At 41.5% G+C, this 17,509-nt stretch overlaps 1 protein-coding gene and 1 pseudogene across 1 annotated transcript; one reads left to right on the forward strand and one right to left on the reverse strand.

The window, feature by feature from the left end:
• Positions 1-611: 611 nt before the first annotated feature.
• Positions 612-10,311, reverse strand: LOC139410679 (endosome-associated-trafficking regulator 1-like; annotated as a pseudogene).
• A 702-nt stretch (positions 10,312-11,013) lies between these two features.
• On the forward strand, positions 11,014-17,099 carry LOC139410678 (serine/threonine-protein kinase Chk2-like). Its single transcript, XM_071156072.1, has 15 exons — positions 11,014-11,245; positions 12,296-12,420; positions 12,528-12,660; positions 12,863-12,953; positions 13,062-13,161; positions 13,246-13,299; positions 13,548-13,612; positions 13,791-13,890; positions 14,438-14,524; positions 14,738-14,901; positions 15,771-15,889; positions 16,092-16,177; positions 16,318-16,382; positions 16,482-16,518; positions 16,781-17,099. The coding sequence occupies exons 1-15, from the start codon at positions 11,014-11,016 to the stop codon at positions 16,838-16,840; spliced, it is 1,518 nt and encodes a 505-aa protein (XP_071012173.1). The 3' UTR covers positions 16,841-17,099.
• Positions 17,100-17,509: the final 410 nt, after the last annotated feature.

Consider the following 17,509-nt stretch of genomic DNA (forward strand, 5'->3'; position numbering starts at 1 on the left):
GTATTCATGAATACCAATGAAATGAATGCCAAATGTCCACTTGACCTAGTATAATAATGTATTTACGTATTATTTAATACTGTAATACAAGTACAATTAACAACTATCAAAGACACTCATTACTAACCAGACTGACAGTCTTAGCAAAAGTGGATACAATACCATTTCTGGTTAAAAAAATGTGGTGGTATCAGCAGTTGGAAAGCAAGCAATTAACTGACAAGTAGCTACAGGAAGTCTCCTGATAATTCCTACTACGAATAGTAGGACTACGTTCAAGCAAAGATTGTGGAACATATGCAGTGTAAAACGTGTAAACAATGCTCACAAAATAATACACAAACAACTTTGAGTCACAGTCATATTTGCCTCAGCTTTAAATACAGCTGTTAGCATATTGTTTTCAAATGGCCTGTTAAAGTGGTTCAAAACTAAACATTTTATGAAGTACAAGTAAAAAAAGCAATATCTCTTATTTTGTCACAAATCAGTGCACACACTACAACTTTAGATTATCTGTGAGTGTTGAGTGACAATGACACGCCATAATTGTTTTCCAGTTTCTTGATGGATGGTCCTAGATCTAAATTCTATAGCCTCCTTAAACTCCATCAGCCTTCATTGTGAATCTCAGATATGTTGTCAATGGACTGCAGCAGTTGAGATACCAGACAAAGAGTTTCTGCTCCTGTAAGTAATCGCCTGTGGACAGAATCAAACCAAAAGTCTGGTCATAGAACTTGGAGCAAATACCACAATGTTTAATTATGGTTAGAAAACACTATGAACTGAACTTGCACGTTGCATTTTACCAAATACCCACACAATCAATATGAGGAACTGTGTATTCACATCTGTATGTATATGACACTATGGAAGAGAAACCTTACTTGATGGAAGTCTCAGCATTGAGTGCTGCTTTGTTAAGGTACTCCGAGGCCACTTGCGTGTTATGTTTCATTGTATTTAAGGCAGCAGTCTTTCTAGCTCGAAGTCTCTCATTCTCATACCGGCACCCCTCTACTTGGCCCTGCAATATAAAGAGTATCACATCATGCAACAGTGTTTCCTCTAGGATTTTTTTCAGCAGTGGTGGCAAGGGTTGTGCTACTAGCATTAGCACAATGTCATGCTAGCTGTTTACATAGATACACTTCCAGTCATTGAGCCAACAACTATCCATTTGAAAGCGTGTCTCGGGCAAAAAATAAATAATAATACACACACATACATCCATACATACATACATCCATACACTGAGTGGACAAAGCATTAGGAACACTTTCCTAATATGGAGTTGCACCCCCTTTTGCCCTCAGAACAGCTTTAAATTGTGGGGAATGGACTCTACAAGGATGCTGGCCCACATTGACTTCAATGCTTCCCACAGTTGTATCAAGTTGGCTGAATGTCCTTTGGGTAGTGTACCATTCTTGAAACACAGGGCAAACTGTTAGTGTGAAAAACCCAGCAGCATTGCAGTGCTTGACACACTCAAACCGGTACGTGTAACGGATGTGAAACGGCTAGCTTAGTTAGCGGTGCGCGCTAAATAGCGTTTCAATCAGTGACGTCACTTGCTCTGAGACCTTGAAGTAGTAGTTCCCCTTGCTCTGCGAGGGCCGCGGCTTTTGTGGAGCGATGGGTAACGATGCTTCGAGGGTGACTGTTGTTGATGTGTGCAGAGGGTCCCTGGTTCGCGCCCGGGTATGGGCGAGGGGATGGTCTAAAGTTATACTGTTACATACGCATGGTACCTACAACCATACCCCGTTGAAAAGGCACTTAAATATTTTGTCTTGCCCATTCAACCTCTGCATGGCATACATACACAATCCATGTCTCAAGCTTAAAAATCCTTCTTCATCTGTCCCCTCCCCTTCATCTACACCAATTTACGTGATTTAACAAGTGACATCAATAAGGGATCATATCTATCCCCGGGTCAGTCTATGCCAAGGAAAGAGCAGGTGTTCCTAATGTTGCGTACCCTCAGTATGTATGCATGTACACTATCGTTCAAAAGTTTAGGGTCACTTAGAAATGTCCTTGTTTTTGAAAGACAAGCTAATTTGTTGTACATTAAAATAACATCAAATTGATCAGAAATACAGTGTAGCTGTTGTTAATGTTGTAAATGACTATTGTAGCTGGAAACGGCAGATTTGTTTTATGTAATATCTACATAGGTGTACACAGGCCCATAATCAGCAACCATCACTCCTGTGTTCCAATGGAACGTTGTGTTAGCTCATCCAAATTGATCATTTTAAAAGGATAATTGATCATTAGAAAACCCTTTTGCAATTATGTTAGCACAACTGAAAACTGTTGTTCTGATTAAAGAATGGCCTTCTTTAGACTAGTTGAGTATCTGGAGCATCAGCATTTGTGGGTTCGATTACAGGGTCAAAATGTCCAGAAACAAAGAATTTCTTCTGAAACTCGTCAGTCTATTCTTGTTCTGAGAAATGAAGGCTATTCCATGTGAGAAATTGACAAGAAACTAAAGATCTCGTACAACGCTGTGTACTACTCCCTTCACAGAACAGCGCAAACTGTCTCTAACCAGTATAGAAAGAGGAGTGGGAGCCCCGGTGCACACCTGAGCAAGAGGACAAGTCTATTAGTGTCTAGTTTGAGAAACAGATGCCTCACAAGTCCTCAACTGGCAGCTTCTTTAAATAGTACCCGCAAAACACCAGTCTCAATGTCAACAGTGAAGAGGCGACTCCGAGATGCTGGCCTTCTACGCAGAGTTGCAAAGAAAATGCCATATCTCAGACTGGCCAACAAATAGAAAAGATTAAGATGGACAAAATAACACAGACACTGGACAGAGGAAGACTGGAAAAAAGTGTTATGGATAGACAAAGTTTGAGGTGTTCGGATCACAAAGAAGAACATTTGTGAAATGCAGAAAAAAATGAAAAGATGCAGGAGTGCTTGACGCCTTCTGTCAAGCATGGTAGAGGCAATGTGTAAAGTGGGAGATTTGTACAAGGTAAAAAGTATCTTGAAGAAGGAAGGCAATCCCTCCATTTTGCAACACCATGCAATACCCTGTGGACGGCGCTTAATTGGAGCCAATTTCCAACTACAACAGGACAATGACCCAAAGTACAGCTCCAAACTATGCAACAAATATTTAGGGAAGAAGCATTCAGCTGGTGTTCTGTCTATAATGGAGTGGCCAGCATAGTCACCTGATCTCAACCCTATTGAGCTGCACTTAGAAAGGACATTTCTAAGTGACCCCAAACTTTTGAACGGTAGTATATACAGTATATATAGATTTTTTTAAATACCATTTTTTTTGCTGCGTTGGCCACCTCTGCTAAATTAATATAGGGGAAACACTTTGCAAACATATGTCAATGGAGCTAATCATGCAGTAACACCAGTAAGAGTCAAACCTGTAATTGATGAAGCTCCTGTTTGAGTTTTGATACAATGTTTTCAGCCTTCACTGCTCGTTTCTGTCAAGAAGAAAAGGTCCAAGTAATGAATAAGACTTCATATCAACACACTTCTGTTTAGTAACGAATTATGACATTTCCTTGTAATCTTAGTGAGCTATTCATTGCATTGAGAAAGTATTCAGACCACTTTACTTTTTCCACGTTGTTATAGCCTTATTCTAAAATGGATTAAATTAATGTATTTCATCGATCTACACACACAATACCCCATAATGACAAAGTGAAACAGGTTTTTAGAATTTTAGCAAATTTATTAAATCAAAAACAAACCTTATTTACAGTTGTCAGCATTATCAGTTGGCAGTCATTAACACTCGTTTTTCAACCAATCCACAGATTTCTTGTTAACAAACTATAGTTTTTGCAAATCAGTTAGGACATCTACTTTGTGCATGACACAAGTAATTTTTCCAACAATTGTTTACAGACAGATTATTTCACTTATAATTCACTGTATCACAACTCCAGTGGGTCAGAAGTTTACATACACTAAGTTGACTGTGCCTTTAAACAGCTTGGGAAATTCCAGAAAATGATGGCATGGCTTTAGAAGCTTCTGAAATGCTAATTGACATCATTTGAGTCAATTGGAGGTGTACCTGTGGATGTATTTCAAGGCCTACCTTCAAACGCAGTGCCTCTTTGCTTGACACCATGGGAAAATCAAAAGAAATCAGCCAAGACCTCAGGAAAAATATTGTAGACGTCCACAAGTCTGGTTCATCCTTGGGAGCAATTTCCAAACGCCTGAAGGTACCACGTTCTTCTGTACAAACAATAGTACGCAAGTATAAACACCATGGAACCACGCAGCCGTCAAACCGCACAGGAAGGAAACACATTCTGTCTCCTAGAGATGAACGTACTTTGGTGCGAAAATTGCAAATCAATCCCAGAACAACAGCAAAGGACCTTGTGAAGATGTTGGAGGAAACAGGTACAAAAGTATCTACATCCACAGTAAAACGAGTCCTGTATTGACATAACCTGAAAGGCCGCTCAGCAAGGAAGAAGCCACTGCTCCAAAACCGCCATAAAAAAGCCAGACTACGGTTTGCAACTGCACATGGGGACAAAAATCGTACTTTTTGGAGAAATGTCCTCTGGTCTGATGAAACAAAAATAGAACTGTTTGACCATAATGACCATCGTTATGTTTAGAGGAAAAAGGGGGAGGCTTGCAAGCCGAAGAACACCATCCCAACCGTGAAGCACGGGGGTGACAGCATCATGTTGTGGGGGTGCTTTGCTGCAGGAGGGACTGGTGCACTTCACAAAATAGATGGCATCATGAGGTCGGAAAATTATGTGGATATATTGAAGCAACATCTCAAGACATCCGTCATGAAGTTAAAGCTTAGTCGCAAATGAGTCTTCCAAATGGACAATGACCCCAAGCATACTTCCAAAGTTGTGGCAAAATGGCTTAAGGACAACAAAGTCAAGGTATTGGAGTGGCCATCACAAAGCCCTGACCTCAGTCCTATAGAAAATGTGTGGGCAGAACTGAAAAAGCGTGTGCGAGCAAGGAGGCCTACAAACCTGACTCAGTTACACCAGTTCTGTCAGGAGGAATGGGCCAAAATGCACCCAACTTATTGGGGGAAGCGTGTGGAAAGCTACCTAAAATGTTTGACCCAAGTTAAACAATTTAAAGGCAATGCTACCAAATACTAATTGAGTGTATGTAAACTTCTGACCCACTGGGAATGTGATAAAAGAAAAAAGCTGCAATAAGAAGACAGAAGCCACTCCTCAATAAGAAACACATGGCAGCCAGCCCAGTTCCTGTGTGGAGATGGGAGAACCTTCTAGGACAACCATCTCTACCAATCAGACGAAAGCCACTCCTCAGTAAAAGGCACATGACAGCCCGCTTGGAGTTTGCCAAAAGGCACCTAAAGACTCTCAGACTATGAGAAACAAGATTATCTGGTCTGATGAAACCAAGATTAAACTCTTTGGCCTGAATGCCAAGCATCACGCCTGGAGGAAATCTGGCACCATCCCTACGGTGAAGCATGATGGTGGCGGCATCATGCTGTGGGGATGTTTTTCAGCAGCAGGGACTGGGAGACTAGTCAGGATCAAGTGAAAGATGAACTGAACAAAGTACAGAGGGATCTTTGATGAAAACCTGCTCCAGAGCGCTCAGGACCTCAGACTGGGTGAAGGTTAACCTTGCCACAGGACAACAACCCTAAACACAAGACAATGCAGGAGTGGCTTCAGGACAAGTCTCTGAATGTCTTGGAGTGGCCCAGCCAGAGCCTGTATTTGAACCCGATCGAACATCTCTGGAGAGACCTGATAATAGCAATGCATCGACGCTCCCCATCCAATCTGACAGAGCTTGAGAGGATCTGCAGAGAAGAATGGGAGAAACTCCCCAAATACAGGTGTGTCAAGCTTGTAGTGTCATACCCAAGAAGACTCGAGGCTGTAATCACTACCAACGGTGCTTCAACAAAGTACTGAGTAAAGGGTCTGAATACTTATGTAAATGTGATAAGTTTTTATTTTTAATACATTTGGAAAAAAATGCTTTGTCAGTATAGAGTATTGTCTGTAGATTGAGGAGGAGAAAACAATTGAATCAATTTTAGAATAAGGCTGTAACATAACAAAATGTGGGAAAAGTCCAGGGGTCTCAATACTTTCCGAATGCACAGTATTTCACATCTTCTAGATGATCAGTGAACGAAAACATATTCTTAAATCCTTGATAAACTGATGAAGTGGGAGAAAGAGGGACAGGTGCATACAGTCATTAACTGCAGGTTCTGCTCTACGGAGTGGACCATGGTCTCTAAAGCCTTTTGTGCAACTCATCTGTGAGGTGTCGAATTCTATGGGTCAGTCAGAGACATGATGATGAGCATAGGTTAAACATTCATTAAATAGCATGAACATGTGTACAATTTACATCTAAAGAGTGATATTCAAAGCATTACTCCCATGCCATAACATAATATAATATATGGGCTTTAACACCATCCCCTAAATCCCTCTCACACTCCAGGAAGGTCTGTTCTCAGCAGACCATATCACTTCTGTCCACCTACCTTTGATCATCCTTCTCAGACTTTTTCACAAGATATTTAATGTTATTCCTGAGCTGCGTATTTTCCTCCCTCAGCTTTAAAAGAGAAACAGAAAATACAAAATAAAGGACTTGTGGCCAATCACATGGGGGGTATACTACAAAGTAGGATCCGTGAGTTATCCAGCTAACTTTGCTAAAACAACCATTGATAAGCAGCCTCAGATCCACTTTAATAACTCTACCTACATGTACAGTCGTGGCCAAAAGTTTTGAGAATGACACAAATATTAATTTTCAGTCTGCTGCCTCAGTTTGTATGACGGCAATTTGCATATACTCCAGAATGTTATGAAGAGTGATCAGATGAATTGCAATAAATTGCAAAGTCCCTCTTTGCCATGCAAATGAACTGAACTCCCCAAAAAACATTTCCACTGCATTACAGCCCTGCCACAAAAGGACTAGCTGACATCATGTCAGTGATTCTCTCGTTAACACAGGTGTGATTGTTGACAAGGACAAGGCTGGAGATCACTCTGTCATGCTGATTGAGTTCGAATAACAGACTGGAAGCTTCAAAAGGAGGGTGGTGCTTGGAATCATTGTTATTCCTTTGTCAACCATGGTTACCTGCAAGGAAACACGTGCCGTCATCATTGCTTTGCACAAAAACGGCTTCACAGGCAAGGATATTGCTGTGGGTAAGATTGCACCTAAATCAACAATTTATCAGATCATCAAGAACTTCAAGTAAAGTGGTTAAATTGTTTTGAAGAAGGCTTCAGGGCACCCAAGAAAGTCCAGCAAGCACCAGGACCGTCTCCTAAAGTTGATTCAGCTGCGGGATCAGGGCACCACCAGTACAGAGCTTGCTCAGGAATGGCAGCAGGCAGGTGTGTGTGCATCTACACGCACAGTGAGGCGAAGACTTTTGGAGGATGGCCTGGTGTCAAGAAGGGCAGCAAAGACGCCACTTCTCTCCAGGAAAAACATCAGGGACAGACTGATATTCTGCAAAAGGTACAGGGATTGGACTGCTGAGGACTGGGATAAAGTAATTTTCTCTGATGAATCCACTTTCCTATTGTTTGGGGCATCCGGAAAAAAGCTTGTCCGGAGAAGACAAGGTGGACGCTACCATCAGTCCTGTGTAATGCCAACAGTAAAGCATCCTGAGAGAATTCATGTGCGGGGTTGCTTTTCAGCCAAGGGAATGGGCTCACTCACAATTTTGCCTAAGAACACAGCCATGAATAAGGAATGGTACCAACACATCCTCCGAGAGCAACTTCTCTCAACCATCCAGGAACAGTTTGGTGACGAACAATGCCTTTTCCAGCATGATGGAGCACCTTGCCATCAGGCAAAAGTGATAACTAAGTGTCTCGGGGAACAAAACATCGATATTTTGGGTCCATGGCCAGGAAACTCCCCAGATCTTAATCCCATTGAGAACTTGTGGTCAATCCTCAAGAGGCGGGTGGACAAACAAAACCCCACAAATTCTGACAAACTCCAAGCATTGATTATGCAAGAATGGGCTGCCATCAGTCAGGATGTGGCCCAGAAGTTCATTGACAGCATGCCAGGGCGGATTTCAGAGGTCTTGAAAAAGAAGGGTCAACACTGAAAATATTGACTCTTTGCATCAACTTCATCTAATTGTCAATGAAAGCCTTTGACACTTATGAAATGCTTGTAATTATACTTCAGTATTCCATAGTAACATCTGACAAAAATATCTAAAGACACTGAAGCAGCAAACTTCGTGGAAATTAATATTTGTGTCTATCTGAACTTTTGGTCACGACTGTACATATTACCTCAATTACCTCGACTAACCGGTGCCCCTGCACATTGACTCTCTACTACTACCCCTTGTATATAGCTTCGCTATTGTTATTTTATTGCTGCTCTTTAATTATTGGTTAAGGGCTTGTAAGTTAGCATTTCACTGTAACTACACCCGTTGTATTTGGCACATGTGACAAATGTTGATTTGATAAAATAACAAATTTTCTGCTTAATTAAAAAACCTAAACTTGCATTTGTGATTTTGTTTGAGTCAATTAGGCCATGCCCATTTCAAGCTTATGTTCCCAAAAAAATGTAAAGTTATTTTAGAAAATTTTGGCAACTTAGCTGACTAACTAATTGATACCCCTATGACATCCAGTTTGAAGGGAAGTGCATCTGTAAGCAAAGAGATACGAAAATAACCTTTTGTTGATCCCTATGGCCATTCTCTGTACTACTCTTCTTGGTCTTGTAGGAGAGCTCTGCCATGGATGTTTTGTCATCTCCCTCATAGTTCACTGGTGCACTCCTGTACTGGGGGGCCTTTGGTGAGAATTCTTCATCCACCTGCCATACAGATAAGGAAGTATCCTCTTCTTCCTCGGTGAACAGGGAAGATTGACTATGTGCTGCTGTCTGCTGCTGCAGTGCCACACAGTCTAAATTCATGCGCCTCCTCAATGGCTGATGGCTGGTAACTCCCAGCCCACTCCTTTGTCTCATTGTCCAGAGACTGAGGAAACGGTGCGGGGTCTATGTAAAAGTGACCCTGGAAGTCTTGATCAAAGCTCTTAGGGCCCGGGATAGTATATTCCCCCTCTGCCAGGAATGTGCTCCCATATGCCTCCTATAACACAAAATGCAACAGTAAGAATGTAGGTCACCTTCACATAAAAATTACATCAAAAGTAATAATCTGAACAGTCTGACCATATTTTCAGACTTTGAATATTATGCTGTGACATTTTTCCAATGAATGAACACCTCCAATGACTAAACACCAAATTACGTGCATATGCTTTGTAACAGTTCAACTCTGGGATTGAATGTAACACTGGTTCATTTAAAATGATCAGCACCTTTCGCGTTGGGTACGTCTTCTCATCTGAATCCCCTTGGTTTTTACTGCGGATTAACTCTTTGAAGGAAAAGTGATTCATATCATCACCATCTTCTCGGACTTCATCTATGAAATAAGACATATCGGTACATATTTGGATGATAGTAATTTTCAAACTGTCTAGTTGTCATTATTGGAGAAATACAAGAGTTGGACAATGTTGTGGATGTGTGGGGGCCAATGCCCCTACTCCAAGTGCCATGTGATTTGTAATAATGACCTGTGAGTCCAGAATGTCTCACTAAATGACAGCACCGTGCCAGAGTACTTTTACCAGGGGGAAGCGTGCCCCCTACTGGCCACCCAACACCATGCCAGCAGCATGATTTCAAACAACCACCAAGGCCAAACAGCAGATATTTTAAACCTAACACTAATAACACACGCTGATCACTCTTCGATGGCGTTGAATAGATGTGCCCCTGCCTTAGATAGATGGGATGTGTGTTGTCTCATACAATGATGTGAATATTAAGTAGCCTATGTCATCTGGTCACTGATCAACTAGCTACTATAGCTAGCTTAGTATCTATACTGGATTTGCTATGGAATTAACAACTTACCATCTTCAATTATAAGAGTTTTTGCAGATGTTTTATGCTTTGCCATGTTGACGGTTAACCAGTCAATCGGCGATGGAATGGTAGCTAGCTAGAACAGAAAGCTAGCGTTAGCTAGGTTGCGAAAAACAGAAGTGTGACACGGTCCATTTGATTATTAACTCCCGAAATAATGTAGCTACTTGCTAATAACTCGATGTAGACAAAATTACTTGTCCTAAGAATGGTAATTGATCAAAATGACATGGTCCACATCAGATGTGTATATCCATGCAGCAAACGTTAGCTAGCTGCTGAAAATCACGTGGAAAATCCTAAACTTCTCACTTGCTAAAATTCAGGTGACGTGAAATGAAAAACAAACAAAACATTTCCCATGAGTCTCGATAAATCCAATTTCCCCGGCAAATCTACACGTGCCGCGATTAATTCGAAATCCCGGTAAGTGTATTTAAATGGTAATTCTTATCAATATCACGTTTAAAATATAGTTCAGTTGCACACACTATAGCTAGCGAGCCGTCACATTTCTTCGGCTACCAAACAACCACTTCATTTCGTTGACGTGCTAGCTGCGGAAATTGGCACACCTGTGAAACTAATTTAGTTTTGCGCTAGCTATCCATGTTTGGTGAGGATAGCGAGGGCCGGTTACCAGATAATACTACGTACTGTTAGCAAGAAGTTATAAATAAGAAACTTATTTGTATAGAGATGGAGCATGGTGAATGAATTCCACTTAATTTATGGAGTTGCCAAGATCATTGATTTTCCAGATACCGCACATTGTGAATTCATAATCATTCGTTCATATCATTGTCATGCATTCATATTCATACTGCACGGCGCCCAATGTAGGCCTTGTATTCTCACATGCAAGTTATAAGGACTTTGCTAAGTTTACGGATGTGGGGCACATTGTTTGGAAATTTGAAAGATGTGTCGATCACCTGAGTGGTGTGTTTATTATTTACTTTAATAGACCACGACAGAGGAGAAATATTGACCATGTCCCAAGAGAAGCCAGACGCTTGCAGCCAGACCCAGTCGCAGACCCAGTCCCAGAGTGGCTCCAGCTCCTCCTCTGCTCCAGGCTCTGCCAGCCAGTCATCCTCTGGGTCTGGCACAGTCAGTTCTGTGGACACCATCCCCGTTAGGGACCTGGGCTCCATACCAGAGGAGCTTGAGCCACAGCCCTGGGGCCTCCTGCTGCCTATGCAGAGAGGCTTCAGAGCCCACAGTGAGTTCAACAACCACATGACGTGCACCTGTTACCTGGGTGGTTAGGATGCCTTTAGGCAGGGCAGTTTAGTTGTTTTAAATGTTTTGCTGCAGTTTGTACTGAACATGTTTTCCACAATAGTGCGGGAACATTCTTTTGAGGTCTGTTTGAGCCCATGTGGTGGAGTGTGACCAGGGCCCGGTTTCTCAAAAGCATCTTAAGGCTAAGTTCACTGTTAACTGTAATAGCATCATTAAATCTCTGAGCTGTTGACCAAAACATCATTATTAACGTTGCACTTGAAAGCGCTTGTAATCTAATGCCTGCCTCAGCTGTTCTACAAGTGGTCTAAGTGTGTCAATGCTTTTTTTTGCCCTCACGCATCACTTTATACACAAGATCTCTGCTAAAGATAGAATAAAAATATAAACAGTAGGCTATAGGCCCATTTCAATCATATTAAAATGCATTTCATGTTCAATTGAGTTCTATTTTGCTACTTGTAGGCTACCGTCTGTAATTTCTCAATATATTTCATGATGTGTAGCCTAACATGTGTACAATGATGTCCCAAATCGGGGATTTTGTGCATTTTTATTCGGTAAGCATTAGAGTAAGCCACTTCAGTATTAGCAGCAGTAGGTGTTTCTAGGAGATATTACCACCTACTGAGAAAACAATGCACTAAGTAACCGTTTTCTCTGTGTGGCGTTTTGGGAAACTCGTGTTACATTTTCGGCCATTGTAGGAAAGATGTATTGTTAAAACACCTGTAAGGCTAAGTTCTATTGGGAAATCGGCCATGATCAATAAGTGTGTGACCATTTCAAATCCTAAAACTACTGCAGCAGCACACTACAACATCGTCCTCTGAGCCGCCATAATCCGTAATCACAATGTTCTTCAAGTGGTCTTCCAGATCAGTAGCATTTCCGTTCATTTACACATTGCGCAATAATGTGTCCTGCTGAAAGTGAGATTAGTTTTGTGTTTTTCCACTAGCATCTGTGTATTCTCTTCTCTTAGCCTCTATTGAAATGATAGTGTTAGTTTGACTTTTTTCTCCAGACTGTGTTGAGGACGACGCTTGGTTTGGCCGGCACACTAAATGCAACTATTCCTTTGATGTCCCCATACTGAGGAAATCGTCCAGATTTGCTGCATACAGCAATAAACATTTTAGGATATTCCGAGTAGGTCGATTCAACTTTTCACCACTATCTATGTATTTTATTTAAGGAAGACCATTGTTTTGTTAATCAGTGTGCTCCATAATGACGGTCAGATCTTTACCTTGCAGGAGAAGAACATTGTCTATGTCTTTGACAACAGTAACAATGGCACGTTTGTTGACGGTAAAATGATTGGAAAAGGAAAAATGTTGCCACTAGCGAACAATGCAGTGTTGTCCCTTGCTGAAGAACGCCACAAAGGTACCTTTTTTTCAGAGGTTTATTTCAATACATTTCTGTTTAGGTCACTGATACTTAAATAACAGCAAGGAGGCCCTATCCATCATGACACTATATCCATGTATCTCTAAACGTTAAGTATGCTGCATCATTCCCTTAATGGTGATGTCAGCCTTAGTCTTTACATTAATAATCAATTCAACTGATTGTCTCCCTTCAATAGTGTTTGTGTTCATTGATCTCATGGTGGATGAGCAGTCCAACCTACCCAAAGAGTTAAGCGAGAAATACATGATCACCAAAAAGATTGGAGTGTAAGTGAGAATTTTATTAATTTTAACTTGTGTATTTTACTAAATCTTGTTACTCATGGTTTTGTTTTGAATTACAGAATAACATTCTAATATGATTTGTTATACCAGTGGTGTGTGTGGGGAAGTGAAGCTGGCTTTTGAGAGGGCCACTTGCAAAAAGGTGGCCTTGAAGACTATCAACAAGAGAGATTTCCCGGCATCTGTTGGCGTAAGTCTTATCACCATTTTCCTCCTCTTCTAGTTTATGAATACTAACTACTGCAATATAACACTCATCTTTGTTCAATTATAGACTGCCACGCGAAGTGCAGAACGAGAAATCCAGATTCTTCAAAAGATTGACCATGTAAGTGTTATATCTAGAACTTATTATGATGTAATAACTGCCAAGGAGCCTAGTAAAGAAATGGCTCTTCATGTCCAATGTTTTCTTTCCCTGGGGTAATCAAATGCCATAGAAGTAGTCATTTTCAATGCATGTTTTCTACTGGACAAAGCCACAGACATCACACTTTTCTACCACTTTGTATCAAAATGTCCTCAAGTATTTGCCTGCTAATTTTCTGTGTAACCTTTGCCTCCTGTCTTTTCCAGCCTTGTCTGATCAAAACAAAAGACTTCTTCCAAACAGATGACTCATACTACATTGTTTTAGAGCTGTGAGTTTAGTTTTTCATTCAAGCAGCCACTTTTTTTTTTTTATCAATGAGAAACCATTATAATTTTCGTTGCGTGTAATAATTTCTGTAGCCCCCCGAAGAAGTATAATTGTCACAAGCATAGTGTTTCCCTTCCCCTTGGTTTTCGGTTTCAACTGATAGCATGTGTGTGTTTCAGCATGGAGGGTGGGGAACTCTACGACCGGGTCAAAAGCAAGCAACAGATCAAGGAGCCGATTGCCAAGCTATATTTTTACCAGATGTTGAAAGCAGTAGAGGTGGGTGGATTGATGTATTTCTCTTTTTTTTCCTTCAGAATTTTGAGAATAGTGATATTTATGGTTTGCCTGACGACTCGCACTGAATGCTTCCGCTGCTTTATCAATTTCTACATACTTCAGTCTGAATCTGCCATCGTTGACTATGGGTGTTGTACAAAATAAAGTCATAAGCAATTGGATCGTCTCTAACCAGAGTATCAAAGCCAATACTAAACGGCACTACCCACTTGTTCTGGCTCAGGATTTCTAGGACCAGTCAGACGGTCTGAATGTGTTCGTGTTCTAGAAGGGTCGGGAGGGATTCAAATCCAGACTCATTGAGGAGAAGAAACAAACGCTTGTGGGTGTGGCAATTGGCCGGAGCAATGAGTCTGGGTAGCCAGGCAAATTCATGGTAGGATTTATTAAATATATTCTGGTGTGATGTTGAAATGTCAAAATACGCCATACCTTTACACATCTTGTTTCATACTGGAGATGCTGTCGCTTGAGTAGATATTCAACTGCTTCCTTATGCTGGTTTATCTCGCATTCCTTCCACTAGTACCTTCACAACAATGGCATCATCCACAGAGACCTCAAACCTGAAAATGTGCTGCTTTCGTCTCACGACGATGTTTGCATCATCAAGGTAAGGTTTCTCAAATCCCAATGTGGGTCTTTCTTCCACAGTGAATGATCATGGTAGATCAAGACTGTGAGGGTAGATAAAGTTATCCACTTATTCATTGTCCTCCTGAAGTGGACCTCTAGACACACTAGATCTGGAGAAGGGGAAAAAAGCTAAAAGCTTGGTTGAATAGCCTCACTGAAGTGAAGAGTTACAGGCCTCTCTCTCTGACAGATCACAGACTTTAATCAGTCCAAGATACTGGAGGAGTCTGCCCTGATGAGGACCCTTTGTGGAACACCCACATACCTAGCACCAGAGGTGTTTACAGACGCAGTCACTGTGGGCTACAGCAGGGCTGTAGACGCCTGGAGTTTAGGGGTCGTCCTGTTTGTGTGGTAGGGATCCATGTTCCTGATGCCAGGATCACAGACATAAGTGCTGCTTGCTCTGACTAGTAGATATACAGGACTGTCAGCTTTAATTTGAGGGTATTTTCATCCATATTGGGTGAACCGTTTAGAAATTACAACACTTTATGTACACAGTCCTCCCAATTTAGGGGACCAAAGTATTGGGACAAACTCACTTATGTATATTAAAATAGTCAAAGGTTAATTATTTGGTCCAATACTCCTAGCACACAATGATTACATCTAGCTTGTGACTCTACAAAGTTGTTGGATGCATTTGCTGTTTGTTTTGGTTGTGTTTCAGATTATTTTGTGCCCAATATGAATTAATAGTAAGTAATGTAGTGTGTCATTTGAGTCACTTTTCTTGTAAATAAGAAAATGTTTCTAAACATTACTACATTAATGTGGATGCTACCATGATTATGGAATTCAGGTATATCCCTAATCATGGTAGTAGTGTTTAGAAACATTATATTTACAATAGTGACTCCAAAATGACACACTACATTATTTACCATTCATTTCTATTAGGCACAAAATAATCTGAATCGCAAACAGCAACTGCATCCAACAGGTTTGTAGCGTCACAAGCTTGATGTAATGCTTGATGTAACCATTGCGTGCTAGGAATATTGGACCAAAAAAGTGCCATTGTCCCAATAGTTTTGTTGCAACTTTAAATGTTTCCAGGCTTATCAGTGCATTAAGGGCATTGTAATGCAACTATTTCAATCAATTTGCAAATAACTTGGGCCAAGATTACTTTTCAACAGCACATACAGTTTTCCTGTTCACAGATTCACTTAAGTGTTAATACTTTTATATGTGACGTTTACTTCTCTCCCCCTCAGTTTGGCAGGCTATCCCCCATTCTACCCGAATGCACGAATTGGTTTGTCAGTCAGTGATCAGATCACCCAGGGAATATATACATTTATTCCATCAAAATGGGACGGCATCTCCGATGATGGTAAGGGACTAATGTAAATCCTCAATGACCTAAAAATGTACTGCATGCATGTTTGGCTCTGTCATACGTGGGCTAGAGAACATACATTTGAAATGGATTCCACCTGTCTTGGGTTTGTAAACAACTTTTGCTACTTTACTACAGTCGTATTGATAATTCAATGTTGTCCGATTACTACTTTTACTTATCCAATAATGTCTAGCCAAAGATCTTGTGAAGAAACTGCTTCGAGTGGACCCCAATGCCCGCCTCACCATTGAGGAGGCATTACAGCATCCCTGGCTGATGGTAAGGTTTATTGCTGTCTCATTGCCTGGCCCCAGTGCCATCAATGCGGGTATGTTTACTGCATGATGGGTATTTTGGGCTAGGCAGTGTTGTAAGTGGCAATGGCGAGTAATCTCTGATCCCATCCATCTCCATCTCAGGATGAGGCAATGAAGGAGACCGCTGAAGGCATCATGTACCCCAAGGACCCCGGAGATGCCGACGCCACAGCAGACCCCGGAGATGCCGACGCCACAGCAGACCCCGGAGATGCCGACACCACAGCAGACCCCGGAGATGCCGACGCCACAGCAGACCCCGGAGATGCCGACGCCACAGCAGACCCCGGAGATGCCACAGTAGTGAGAAACAATGTCATTCTACTACATTATTTTCCCACCCCTCTCCTGGGGGACCACTAGACAGTCCACATTTTTGTTCTAGCCTGCTTTAACTAAGCAAGTTCTTGGTGTTTAGTTGAATTAGGTACTTAAGTGCAGGGCAAGAAAAAAAGAAAAAAGTTAACTATCTAATGGTCCCTACAGGAGAGGGTTTGCCATATGTCAGTATTGTCCAGAGTATGGTGTTGCTCACAAAATTGAAGTATGTCTCTTATTACTTTAGGCCTCAACCGGAAAGAGGTCAAGAGATGATAAGGAGGAGCAGCAGCCAACAAAGAGGTGACCAGGCCCATCCACAGAGGCAACATGAGCCACATTCCACCCTCGTCACCCCATTGGAGACTCCCCTGATATTTTTCTTCTGGCAATTAGGCCTACTTGAAATCAGTATATTGCATTTCAACACCGATCACTGTAATCATTCCCACATGTCCCTGTTCAGGATAGTGCAATCAACTGGAATTTACTTGATTACTGCATGTTGAGTTTCAACTTGTGGGCACATGCGGAGCTAGCTCCACATTGTTACGGTGGTGATATGTGAATGCTTCCATACAGCAGTTACACATTAGCTAGTGTAAAGCATAGCAGGTACATTTTCAACTAACCAGTTCTTGGCGATACTTTTGTCATTTTCAATTCTGGAGAAAAGTATCTTCTCGATGTCCAGTTGCAGGTGGTTCTCCAAAAAGATGTTAAATCCCCGTTTGCACTGAGTGAGGAGTTCCCTCGCCATTTGATCTGCATCTTGTGTTTCCCCAAGAGCTTTGCAGGAACTAGATGTTTCGATGTGACACGGCCACATGTAGGCGACGGAGCGTCACACAGTGGGACCAAAACAAATATCTGCAGACATGCAAGAGGCATTTGCATTTCTCACTCGATACAAAACGTGGATTTAATATCTGTTTGAATATTCATTTATTTAGGGGAGAACCACCTGCAACTGGAC

The sequence above is a fragment of the Oncorhynchus clarkii genome, chromosome 6 (assembly GCF_045791955.1).
Source record: "Oncorhynchus clarkii lewisi isolate Uvic-CL-2024 chromosome 6, UVic_Ocla_1.0, whole genome shotgun sequence".
Taxonomy (NCBI): domain Eukaryota; kingdom Metazoa; phylum Chordata; class Actinopteri; order Salmoniformes; family Salmonidae; genus Oncorhynchus; species Oncorhynchus clarkii.